This window comes from Arvicanthis niloticus, chromosome 1 (genome assembly GCF_011762505.2).
Source record: "Arvicanthis niloticus isolate mArvNil1 chromosome 1, mArvNil1.pat.X, whole genome shotgun sequence".
Classification (NCBI taxonomy): Eukaryota; Metazoa; Chordata; class Mammalia; order Rodentia; family Muridae; genus Arvicanthis; species Arvicanthis niloticus.
Window position 1 is genome coordinate 35232908 of NC_047658.1, and position 13443 is coordinate 35246350.

The window sequence follows — 13443 nt, forward strand, 5'->3', positions numbered from 1 at the left end:
GAACTCTGAGGCTAAGCAGTACCACAGTTTACACTGGGCTTCTTTTAAGTTGAACATTAATTCTATGGCTTGAACTCTTGAAACTTTATCTATTAGTGTAGTTCTAATCTATAGTCTCTGGTTCAACATTAAGCAACTTTCTTATCAGTAGGAATGTGTCTTGTGAGCTTCAATAGATGTTCTGCCTACTATCATGCTAACAGCTTCTTCAGAGTGAGTTCCAGCTAGGAATTCAATCATACAGTTCATCCTAGTCAGTAGCTGATGCCCAAGTAGCTGTCTAGTAACATCTCTGGTATCCTTCCTGAGAAAGAAACAACTTCAAGATTGTCTGTCCCACACTTATGACATGTTTTCATCAATTCATTAAGTATAAGATGGTAAATACACTGTATATATAAACATAGTGAGCTAGCCCATTCGAAATCAACCCACTTGGAGAAAAACAAATCTAAGAAATGAGCATAAGAGAACTAGAGCACTACTCCAAGCACCTGAAAGCACAAATGTTACACAATCTGAAACATTTCCAAGATGTACAGGATACCACAAGTGAAAATTTCTACCTCAGATCTCATGGGGTAGCTCACAACTGAGACAAAATTCTACTAGGACTATTGCATAGTGTTGCCTTCAAAAAGTATGAATAGAAAGCAAACTAATAACATGTCTATATGGGAGCTTGTAACATATTATCGTACATGTGCAAATATTCTCAAATCTGGAAAACTCTGAAACACCTCTTGCCATAAATATTCTGGGTAAAAGATATCTGTTCTGCCTAAATAAACACATAGTAGAACCTAGGAATTCCAACATGATATCTTAAGTGTCTGTTTTAAGTGATAATAAAGTCTCAATGCATAATTTTAAGATGTCTTAAACTTGAAAAAAAATCAAAGAAGGGCTAAGGAATTCCATTATTTCAGAACAAGAAAGATGATCAAATCTAAGGACTCCTGGCTTAGAAGCTTCAACAATGGTCATAGTATAAAGGAGAATTCGAGGAAATATCAGCATCAGATTATCTCCTCTCAATCCACATTTTTATTTATAGACATCAAATTTTATTTATGAGAGACTGTTAGACATTATCTAAAAGGACTGCATTTAAAAGATATTAGGAAAGATTTGGATGGGCTTCCAACGTGGAATTAGTCATTTGGTAGCAACATAATGTGAGAAGTGAAAGACTTCTTATAAACACAGAAGATGTAGCAGCAGTGAGTAGAGGAAAGGGGCACTGGGAAAACATGAAAAATACACTATCATAAAATGTGTATTAATAAATTTGTTGATCATTTTCCACTAGAATCTTAAGGGAAATTTTAGATGAAAATAAATTGTCCTAATAGTAATGGAGAGCCCAAATCTATAGTTATTAAAATAATTGTAAACCAACAAGCTAAGCATCCAATGATGAATGAATGCATATAAATATTTTTATATATCCCCCCTTTTTCCATGTGGGACCTGGGAGTTTAAACTCAGGTTCTCATGCTTGAACTGCAAAAGATCTTACCCACTGAGCCAAGTCCCATTTTAATTAAAATTTTAAATTCACATCAATTATGCTATATGAATCTATTACTTCTAAAACATTCAAATCTCACATGGATTGATCTCCAGTGTCTGTAACTACACTTTGCATTCTCCCTTGTTTGATCTGCACTCAAATTTGTAAGGATTTATCTCTATTAATAATTTCTCAACATTCCAATCTTAGACAACACATCATCATAAGGTACGACTTTCTTTTAAAAAAAAAAAAAAAAGTCATTTCTACCTCTCTTATTCTTTTGTAGAAAACTCAAATTCAAGAATTAGTCTTCCCATGGAGGCAGATGTTCACGTGTCTCCACCAGTCAAAGATAGTTGTTATATCTAGGTTGGGTAGTGGGTTACACTTCTGATTGAGCATTACCAAACTTATAAAGCCTTTGATTAACATTTTTTTAAAAAAATATATATATAAAAGCAAAAAGGAAAAGAAGGCATGGGATAGGGGTTTTCTAGGGAGGGGAAAGGGGGAAAGGGGATGGCATCTCAAATGTAAATAAAATATCCAATTAAAAAGAAAAAGAAAAAAAAGAATTAGTCTTCCCCTTTCTCCACTTAATTTGATTTTGCCCAAACTCAGTGTGTCCGAATTTAACTTCACCATCTCAGCTACATCTTTCTCCTTCAACTTCTTTCTTTTCCCAACATCATCCATCTCTGTCCCATACTGGAGACCAGGAGACTTTTTTCCTATGTCTAGTGGTACCCTCCCTTAGACCTCAGTGGTTGGGCTTTGCTACTTCGCTCCTTTCCAGCCCTACCACCCGGCTGGCTTTCCAACACGCATGCGCAATATCACGTCCGCCCCGCCCTGCAAGCTGCTGCGGAAGGCGCAGTGCTCAGTAAAGCGCACTTCCTCTGGCAGTCTCCGCTGAGGGAGTACCGGCTCCGAGAGCTGCAAGCCGCATCGGTCCTGCTCTGATCTGAAGGCGCAGACATGTCGTCGGAACAAAGTAAGGACCTGAGCGACCCTAACTTTGCAGCCGAGGCCGCCAACTCTGAGATGCAGGGCATCGCTGCTGTTCCTGTGGGGGTCCCTCCTCCCGATTCTCTGGCCGCGAACCTCGCTGGGCCACCGTGCGCTCCCGAAGGCCCTATGGCAGTCTCACAGGCCTCGCCACCGCCCGAAGAACGTATTGAAGATGTTGACCCTAAGATCCTGCAGCAGGCGATAGAGGAGGCCCGCGGCCACCAGCCGCAGAGCCCACCCCGGCCGATCCCAGTACCGCCAGCCCCCGCCCAGGTGGTGCAGAAGGCGCACGAGCTCATGTGGTACGTGTTGGTGAAGGACCAGAAGAGGATGGTCCTCTGGTTTCCAGACATGGTGAAAGAGGTCATGGGCAGCTACAAGAAATGGTGCAGAAGCATCCTCAGGCGCACCAGCGTCATCCTCGCCAGAGTGTTCGGGCTGCACCTGAGGCTGACCAATCTCCACACCATGGAGTTTGCCCTGGTCAAAGCACTCAGCCCAGAAGAGCTAGACAGGGTGGCGCTGAACAACCGTATGCCCATGACAGGCCTCCTGCTCATGATCCTGAGCCTCATCTACGTGAAAGGCCGCGGGGCCAGAGAGGGTGCGGTCTGGAATGTGCTGCGCATCCTGGGGCTGAGGCCCTGGAAGAAGCACTCCACCTTTGGAGACGTGAGGAAGATTATCACCGAGGAGTTCGTCCAGCAGAATTACCTGAAGTACCAGCGTGTGCCCCACGTCGAGCCTCCCGAGTACGAGTTCTTCTGGGGGTCCAGAGCTAACCGTGAAATCACCAAGATGCAGATCATGGAGTTCCTGGCCAGAGTCTTCAAGAAGGATCCCCAGGCTTGGCCTTCCCGCTACCGAGAGGCTCTGGAGCAGGCCAGAGCTCTGCGGGAGGCTAATCTTGCTGCCCAGGCCCCCCGCAGCAGTGTCTCTGAGTACTAGAAAGGTCCAGGGGCACATTGATAGTTTCTGACCCATACTAGGGCTGTCTAAGGGTGGGGTTGAGTCATTAGGGTATTCCAAATCCACAGTGCAGTATTTCATGTATAATTTTTAAGTTTCCCATACAGTGCTTTTGTACCTTGTAATGCAATGTATTCAGTTGTGTAGTGTTTAAGATTGATGCATGTGTGTTTATAAGTAAGCAAGTTGGTACTTTCGCTTTTGTGCTTTTGTGGCTTTTTGTACAAGAGATGTGCTGTGCTAAACTTGTGAAATACATCGAGGTGTTCTGTATCTTGTTCTTTGTATGGGACTGATGATCAGTATCGACAAAGAAGGCCCTGGAGAGTTAGCAGGACTTAACAGCAATGCAGACCTGACCAAGAGAAAGGTCAAGGCCCTTCTCCATATGACTTCAACTGGCACAGGAAGCATCCATGTGGAATGGACTGATTTGAACTGGACTGTTTTCAGTGTAGGCACTTAGCACACTTTGCAAAACATGTGTACAACCCCCACCATAAATAAAGTTTAAAATGAGCATTAAAGATATTGTGAAATAATTTCTTTAGGGGGGAGGCATTTAGGGGAATGGGAATGCGCGGGAATGAGAAAGAGTCTCCCTGTTTGCAGCATAAGCAAACACAGCGTACTTCTAACAAGAGTGGGAAACATGACACATAACCACTCGGAAGAAACTCGTGGTGCTTGAAGCAACTGGTCACATAAAAGGTGTAAAAACAACAACAACAAAAAGGTTATTATCACATAACATGGGAGTATTAACAGGTATTAGGGAGGGACTGCCCTTTTTCTGTTTTTTTTTTTTTTTTTTTAATAGTCTTTGGTGGGCACTTTAACAGAATAAGCCCTTATAGTGCATTTTCTTTTTATTTTATCCTCCCAAAAGCCATACAAAGTAAGAAATTACTGTATCAGCACAGAGCAATAAAAAATAAAAGGAATGTCAGTAATGAACTATCCTAAAAGCCCTTATACTGGAGTCGACACCTAGCTCCCCGAGGTCGCCACTCACACAGGCACTCGTGCCTCTCTGCTGCATGCGTTAAGGGTTTGATTTTTCTAATTAATTCCAAGAGTTTCACAGAAAATTAGCTTCTGGATGTACAATTTAGGAAACTCATTTCAGAAAGAATTGATGACCTAATCAAGTCATTATCTTGCTGAGGGGTAAAAACAAGAACTGAAATTTCATCTTTCCAGGGGGATGAAGATGAGCAAAACTATTCTGACAGTGGTACCAGTAAGAGCCAAGACACTAATGAAATAGAGGAAGGGCTGGGATTAGGAAGTTGCCCCCAGCAGCACAGTCACATTTTCGACTCGGCAGTCCGTATGTTGCAGTGGACAGTGGGTAAAGAGGTTGAAACGGGATGAGAATCACTGTAAACATTAACAACTGGGGCAAAAATATCTCATTAGGAAGCTTTTGGTCTGGGGAGAAAGAGAGAAGAGGCTTTAAGGAGATTAGAAATCCTTTAGATTCTGTGGGGGAAGTCACTTAGTAAAAGTTAATTTTTTTCCTGGGGAAGGTGAATAAGGGGAACATACCTGGCACACCATACTCAAGAGTAAACTGGGAGTCATATTAACGTGAAAGAGCTACAATCAGTGTGTTGACATGCAGAACTGCCGACATTTAATGGCATTACCTAGCTGGTGATTCAGGGGATGAAAATGCTTATAAAATGGAACTCATCGTATTTATTGTGCCCATCGTCTTTAACTGGAGTGAGAATGGAAAGTGGGAAGATACTGACGATAACCCTAATGTGGGTGATCTGGCTTTCAGCAGAATTCTTCATGAAGAGCTGATGTGAGCTGTCACACCTATTTAAAACGTTTAGGGTTTTTCTGCTGTAAGAATATTGAATCTGTTTTGCATGGATCCTTTTGGCAAATTCTGCTTTGCAGATTGCAGTTCTGCAGGCCCGTGTAAAACAGATTCAAGATTACTGACACTGGCACCCCCTCCAAACATTTGCTGAGGAATAGGATAGTGAGAAACAAGGCGCTGATTACAGACAGGCACAAGAGCAGGGCTGCTCTCCAACTGCGTTGTCTTGGAGACAGCTTGCCATAGAGGAGGAAGCTTTGCAGATATGGAGTGTTTAATTCAGGGTGCCTGGTTCAGTAGACACCACGGCCCGCGGACATAGGGAGGAATTACTCAATGACTTTCTTATATTTTCATATTGGCCTAAAAATTAAAAGATAGAGTATTTCAAATATTTTGGAATAGATGCTGAGATAGACCAATCAGGAAACATTTAGCAGACTCACAGTTTCAGAGTCTATTGCTGTGATGATTTGGTACTGTAGCTGGGAGTGATTTCACCAATTATTTTTATCTGCCAACAGTAACTTCATTTTTACCTTGATATTTTACTTTTATACCACAGACCTATTTATGTTCCTTTTAATTTTTATTTTTTAATCAAAAATTATTTTATTTTAATATGTTTTAATTGAAATAGAATTACATCACCCCTCCTCCCTTTTCCTCGATCCAGCCACTCCTAGCTATTTCATATTAATATTTCCTGTTATTTCACATGTTTTCTCTTTATTGACCTTTTTTAAAATTGTCTAAGGTGGAAAGAGCCTCTGAAGTTTAAACATAAATTATGGTATCTACTTTAAGCTGCCCTCAGAAAAAATATATGGTTCTGAGTTATAATTAAACAGAAAATAGATATTTTAAATGAACAAGGAAAGTTATTTCTTTCCTGTATATCCTGGTATTCTCACTACTACCATACTATTGCCTGACCAACACTTCCTGGGATTGTTTATAACATCCATATTTAAATGCCTACTCAGAATACATATGACATTTTAAATAAGTGCATTTTGTTACTTACTTGTGCATTGTTAGATACGTGAAGGCAAAAAGTCATATCTGAAACCTGCCCATCATGTAATGAAAGTCTCTTTACTGTGGGCCCGTTCCATGGATGTTCTTGGCAAATAAATGGAGCATTATTTTTCTTCTTTTTTCTTCTCACTTAAATTTTATTTTTCTTATATAATATATCCTGATCACATTTCTTCCTCCCTCTGCTCCTCCCAGCTCCACCTTCCTCCTCACCCTCCCTGATTCACTCGCATTCTGTCTCTCACTAAAAAACAAACAGGCTTCCATGCGATAACAATATAATACAGTAAGATAAAACAAAAACTAACACATCAGAATAGGATAATACAATCAGAAGGAAGGAAACATCCAAATGGGATGGAGGTAGACACAAGCAACAGATATAAATACAGAGACCCATACATTTGCATATTCAGTTACCTTACAAAAACACAAAACCAAAAGCCATAATATATACACAAAGGACCTGAAAACTCAAGACATTAGAAAATAACAACACCTTCATAACAGGAAAGAAAAAACAAGAATACCAATCACACTCAGCTAGTCTGAAACGTAGAAAAGTGGTTAGCAGTGCAAGGAAAGAAATGAATGCAGAAAATTTTGGAAACAGGAGCCAGAGCAGGTTTATAACAAACCCAAGAGCATGAATTGGTTGCTAATAGTTTCAGGGGTTTTTGAAGGATAAATAATACAAATTGACAACTTACTGGGTAAACGGATCATGAAAACAAGTAGCCACACGGGGCTGGAGGAAGGAAAGGAAGGGAATGATGTCATTCTGGTTTTATTAAAATATTAATATAATTTTAATAAAAAAACATAAAGGGGCCCTGCTGGTTTCAAAAAGGAGATGGAGAAGCAAAGGATCTATGGAAGAAAGGAGATGATTGTGACTAGGCGAAGAGGAGAGAGGTGAGGCTGTGGACAGTTTATATTGTATGAGAGAAGAATACATAAATAACAGTAAGACATTCATAAAAAATAAAAAAAAACAAAAGTAAGTCAGTGCTATTAGAACAAAATATCCAGTAGAAAAATGGAAAAAAAAAAGCCAATTTAAGAAACCAAGGAATGTTTTATACAATAAGTGATTAAAGATAAAATAAAAGTGAATGCATATCCCATTCTATTACTACTTAATTAAAAACAGCATCCACATGCCCTTCTCTAGTTGGACATATGCTACATGTTGCCTTCTGTACTCATTAGCATGCGTGTTGAGAGGCCAGTGTTCCGAAGATGATGTACTGGGAATTAAGGATTTAACAATAAACAGAATGATCATTGTGTGGTTAGAAGGCATTAATTAGGTGAGTAACAAGAATCACCCTTCAGCACAAAGAACGACACCCTAGAAGCAATATGAAGATAGAGGGAGATAAACAGATGCATAAAACGCAGATTTTCTAAAAGAAAATGTGCATGTATTGTATAAACGGCAGTTAACAATTTAAACGTGATACTGGGAAGCGTGTATTTGACAGAAAGGATCTCTTTGTGTTTAAGGACTGCGGTAAGAAATCAAACAGACTTGTGATACTATATGTTATCTTGAAATAAAGTAAAATAGAAAGTAAATTCCATTTCAACTTGTCTAAAATTATTTTTAATCTCTTAATTTGCTCCATTAAAGTCACTTTTGCCAAATTATTTTCCCAGTAACTTAATATAAGAGGATACTACTACTACAGGGTTGGGGGGGGTTGATGTATGCATTTATTCATTTGGTTCATAAAAATATTGAACTTTATTGTATGGTTAACTTGTAGGAACTTGGAGATACTGATAAATTAAAAACACGGCTTCCTTAGAAACAGCGATCATGGGAGTGTTCACATAATTGGGTTTAATGCCTTGCTTTTTCTTTGACTATTTGTGTTTATTGTCTTGCTTGTTCCTTGACTATTTGCAATTATTGTATTGCTAGACCCTCAACCTAGAACTGGCATTAATACATCCTTGTAATTAAAATAGTATAAAACCATAAAGGAGGAGGGGGATGTGATAGGGGGTTCTAGGGAGGAGAAATGGGGAAAGGGCATGACATCTGTATTGTAAATAAATAAAATATCCAATACAAAAATAAAATAAAAACATGGCTTCCCCAAGTGTATAATATATGCTATTTATATATATAAAAAAAAAAACTGTCGGAAACTGTCTTAGTGACTAGATCAACAGTCTAGGTATCTGTGGTCAAAGTGATTCTAATTTTATTCAGTAATGTCTTCCAAAATAAAATTTCAATGATACTAATGACTGTTTCATAACATACTGCAATACTTGGTCCTTGTTTTTTTTATTTTGGAAGTTGAGTGATGGAGGATAAGGTGAGAAATGAGCAACAGGTGTTGACTTAGGTTTCAAGCTTGAATACAGGTTAAAGGTCAGGTTTAGTGGAGGGGACCGAACAGGGTAGGGGAAAATCAAGTGTGGAAAAAAACTAGCAGTTTCTATGTTGAAAATCTATTAATATACTAAAAGATAGAAGACTTATACAATAAGCATACCTATCTCAAGGGATAATATTATATCTCAGCAGTGGAGTAATGCATGTATCTACAGAAACTCTGAAAAAAAGTCCTCATGCTTGTATTCTGAGAACCTGAAGTATTTCCTTGTCAAGTTCTTCAGGAATGTCTGGCAATTACACTACAAAGAGTGCCTGGATAAGAGTTCACAAAGAAAGCCAGCAGAATGCAAGGTCATGAAATCAAAATAGCAACATTTTCAGAGAGAGGAAGTGGCCAAGGGTATCAAATTGCTCTTGAACTATCTTAAACAATTTGGAAAGGGAGTTTGCATTTTATAGGATCCTCGGTGGTTAGAGAAGAAGGTAACTTCTTTGAACTTTGAACACTTATTACATGGTTGTCAATAACTCTGATAACTCAAGTGAGCAAGAGTTGAGGACTTAACCAGGGAGTGAGTAATGAGGATGGGAATAAATGAAGGAAATTTGAAAATATCTATAGATCAGGTTGACAAAGGGCAATGATTAATAAGTGCTAGAGATAAGAAGGGTAGGATGAATGAAGGACTGTGGGCAGCTTCCTGGCATGCTGAGCTTCTTAAGTATCAGTTGTTTACTTATGAAGTAAACACAACAGATTCATGTGGGAGGATGATAAATCCCACTGAAAAGAAGTTGATTCTGACATGAGTGTTAGATACGCAAACAGAGATGTGAGTTTCACTGAGTAGAAATTCACAAGAGACAAAGCTGAAATGTGGAATGCAGTCCAATGAATTCATGTGTACAGAGACTGTTTAGAGATAGTGCCAGGATTTGGGAAGGTAAACTGTAGTTTTCTCATGCAGCTTAGGCAGGAAATGAAATCTGCTGTTCATTCACAGACACTAACTTCAGATATGCATGGTCTTTCTTCCTTCTAAGTATATGTTTGGGAACCTTTAACATCAGATATGTCTGTCCCCTCTTCCTACTAAATATATTCTTGGGAAACTTAGAGAAAGAGAGAAGGAATGGCAGAAGAAAGATGGGGGTGGGGGGAATGAAACTTGGAGTAAGAGAGATCACTCAAAAAGTATCAAGAAAATATAAAGTCTAGTGAAATCTAGAGAATTTTTTAGAGAAGTTGTACAAGTCATAGGCGTCAGATGCTTGGGTATGCCTTGGGTCTGAAGAAATGAAAAAGCAGAAAAGTATATACTGAAATTATTTTTTTAAAAAAAAACTATTTTAAAATTGTTAAGCAAATCACCAAAAGACTGATTCCAACAAAAGCCAAGTTTTAGCAAAATGATAACTGAGCAGTATATATGTTCAAATAACTTGAATATCGGAGATTGAGAGAAGCTAACACTAAGCAGATGAAGTGAAAATCTGTATAAGCAAAGTAACAAGCTTTAAGTGGAATTGGGAATGCATGTGGTGTATAGATAAGACAGATAGATAAAAATGATGGATAGCTGCATGCCTATTTGTATCTGTGACAAAAGATGATGGTGTTATATTCTTAGAAGATGGCAGGAAATGTGATGAACACTGACCCAAATGAGTTAATCTCGGCTGACTGCCATGGCAAAGTCCAGGAGTTATTAGAGATTTTAACTTACTAATATATAAAAAGAATAATACAATCCTGTCATGTTTTTCATTTATTCCAGTATTCCAATATTTTAAAATGAACTGCCATAATTCACCATGTTACCAATCAGAAGAAGAAAATATATAAGATCATATCAATTCACACAGAAAAGACATTTGAGAAAGTTTATTAACCCTGCTATTTAAAAAAAAAAAAAGTTAGTAAGTTAGAATTGGAAATAAACATCAGTAAAATTAATTCTTCATTTTTAACTGTTTCATATTTCTCCCATACTTGAGATGCACTCAATAAGATGGATACCAAGCTTGGTACTGGAAGCCCAGCTAACTATTCAGTGCTAGTGAAGTCACAGTCATTGGAGAAGAATATATAAAATCTAGTTTAATAAATCAGCATAATCCCTAACAAAATTCTATAAACATTTGTCCTTATATCTACAGATAAATGTAGTTCTCACCTCTCATTAAGGAAAATTGTTTTTGCAACAAACAGAGACCACTATAGAAAACGATAAGCAATCAAAACTCAGAGTTGTGGACCCCAGTCCTAATGGATATGTCTACAAAATACTCTGTGGCACTTAAGTCTCCAGGAACATTTCAGAAGAGGATGAGGGTGGATTTTGTTGTTTGTTTGTTTTGTGCTATTGTGTCTCATAGTAACATAGGTCTCAGCAATATGACCACCTTAATATTAGCTAAACGAATATATCAACAATGCTAGACTGAATGAGGAAAAACATATAAGGCCTCTCAGTATACAAATATGGGCAGCCAAGCAAAGCTGAAATGGAAAATGTAGTCCTCCCCAGGAAGAGGACACCAAAAGGCAGTTCAGTGCCAAATGATCAGCCCTCAAAACATAATAAAAGTAACACCATCTATACTCAACGGACTATACCTAGGAATATATATGTATTTTAAAAACACATATGCAGGCAATAACAATTAATGAAAAAAGAAACCATGAGTTAGAAGGAGAGCAATAATGATGATGTATGGGGGGGTATATTGAAAAGGAAAAAGGGGGAAGAAAAAAATTGTGATTAAATTAGAATCCCAAAAAGAAAGTAAAAAGGAGTGAGACTATGCAGTATTTGTGATTCCAGTACTGACTTATTTAATTTAACAGGAGCTCATTCAATTTAATCAATATCTCAGCAAAACTGACATAATTTCTTTTTCAGCTAATAATACTTTACACTGTTCATAAACCAAAGATCTTTATCCAAAATATATCTGGACATTTTAGTTGATTTCATATGTTTGCTATTTTGAACAGTGCTGCAATAACTGTGGGGGCGAAGGTGTCTCTTTGATAAACCTATCTCATTTCCTTTGGCTGTATACCGAGCAGAGGGATTACTGGATCATGTGTCCCAACACAAAGAAATGATAAATGTTTGACAAGATCGAAATGCTAATTACCCTGATTTGATCATTACACACTGTACACACACATCAAATGATCATACTATATCAATATTTAGAAATGTCACGTATCAATTAAAATTAAAAAGAAATGAAACAACAGGCTAGCAAAGTTTATCTTGAAAGCACTATAATTATCTTTTTAGTATTGAATACTGGATGATAGAATGATTTCTTCTAATGTTGGATATGAAAGAAATGTATCCACTTTTACTCCTCACTCTTCCTTTTCAACTTACCAGCAAAATTTTTGTCCAGAGAAGATGAGATAAGTAAAAAAAATCTATCATTATTTACATAGTATGATATGATTGTATATCTATAAAGTCTCAAATAGCTCTACAAAACCAGAAATGAAATATTCCTAGAATAATAAAGGTGTTTAGCAATAACACCAGATTCAAGATTAATGGGCAAATTTCTAATTTCAAGCAACAACAGGAAACAGAAATGTAAAACCAAATACAATTTATCCTTGCTCAGAAATATTTTAATATACATCAAACTAAGTGTGTTCTGAATCTGTATATTGAAAAGCACATAAGGCACTATAAATAACCAAGAAGATAAAGAGAAATCTCATGTTTATAAATCAGAACAAGATAAAGAGACAAATCAAATTATAGGATTAGTGCAATCCCTATAAAAACAAACACCTATATTTTTTTCCTATTTTTGGTACCAAAAATTCTCATTTTCTGGGTAATGATTGTGAAATATAAAAATCACATCAAGTGTGATCTATGAGTAAATCTGTTTAGGGGAAAACTACAAAACCTATTCACAATCTTAAAACAGCTGAAGGGCTTCTATGGTCAAATGAGTACAGAAAGTTTGTTTCCTTAAGCCTCTGTGACTGTTTTCCCCTGACCACTGGTAACACAATGATGTGCATCCTGAAAAAGTGGACCATCTATCATTGTACAATCACAACTCTTGTGACTTATTTGGTCAGTTATGAAGTGTTCTGACCATGAGCGGTTATCAAAAACGTCTTTACTTGTAAATGTGCTGTTCTGCTTTTTATCAATTTAGTGCTACTTCACATTTTAATGTTATGAATACTGGCCATGGTTTCCAAGAATCCTAATAGAGAAAACAAGAACAACAATAATGTGAAAGCTAGCATAGTCTGGCAGGCTAAATTATGGTGCTATTTTAATGGTATCTAGAGGGTACATATAAATGGATAAGAACGGTGAGTAAACAAGACAGAACATTGTGTACAGCAGAGGAAAAACATTTCTGATTGGATGTAATGGAGAAATCAAAGCAATCTCAGTGTTTTTCCAAGGCTGAACAATAATATGCTGAGGCTAGATGGTTTACACAAAAATCCATCTCTCCACGATGAAGGCTGAAGCACATCACCCAGAGATCAACAGTGTTGTTTGCTTCTGAGAATTATAGGAGAAAGCTCCCACTTGACCCCACCTTTGGCTTACAGGTGGATACCCTCTTGACTCTGTGTATGTTTCTGCAGCTTTCCACCATAAAGAAACTAAATCTCACAGAGTTGTCATAAAACATGAATGTAAAAATACTCCTCAGTGTCTGTGG

At 37.7% G+C, this 13443-nt stretch overlaps 1 protein-coding gene across 1 annotated transcript; it reads left to right on the forward strand.

The window, feature by feature from the left end:
- The first annotated feature begins 2375 nt into the window (after positions 1 to 2375).
- Positions 2376 to 4026, forward strand: Ndn (necdin, MAGE family member). Its single transcript, XM_034487649.2, has one exon. The coding sequence runs from the start codon at positions 2498 to 2500 to the stop codon at positions 3476 to 3478; it is 981 nt and encodes a 326-aa protein (XP_034343540.1). The 5' UTR covers positions 2376 to 2497; the 3' UTR covers positions 3479 to 4026.
- Positions 4027 to 13443: the final 9417 nt, after the last annotated feature.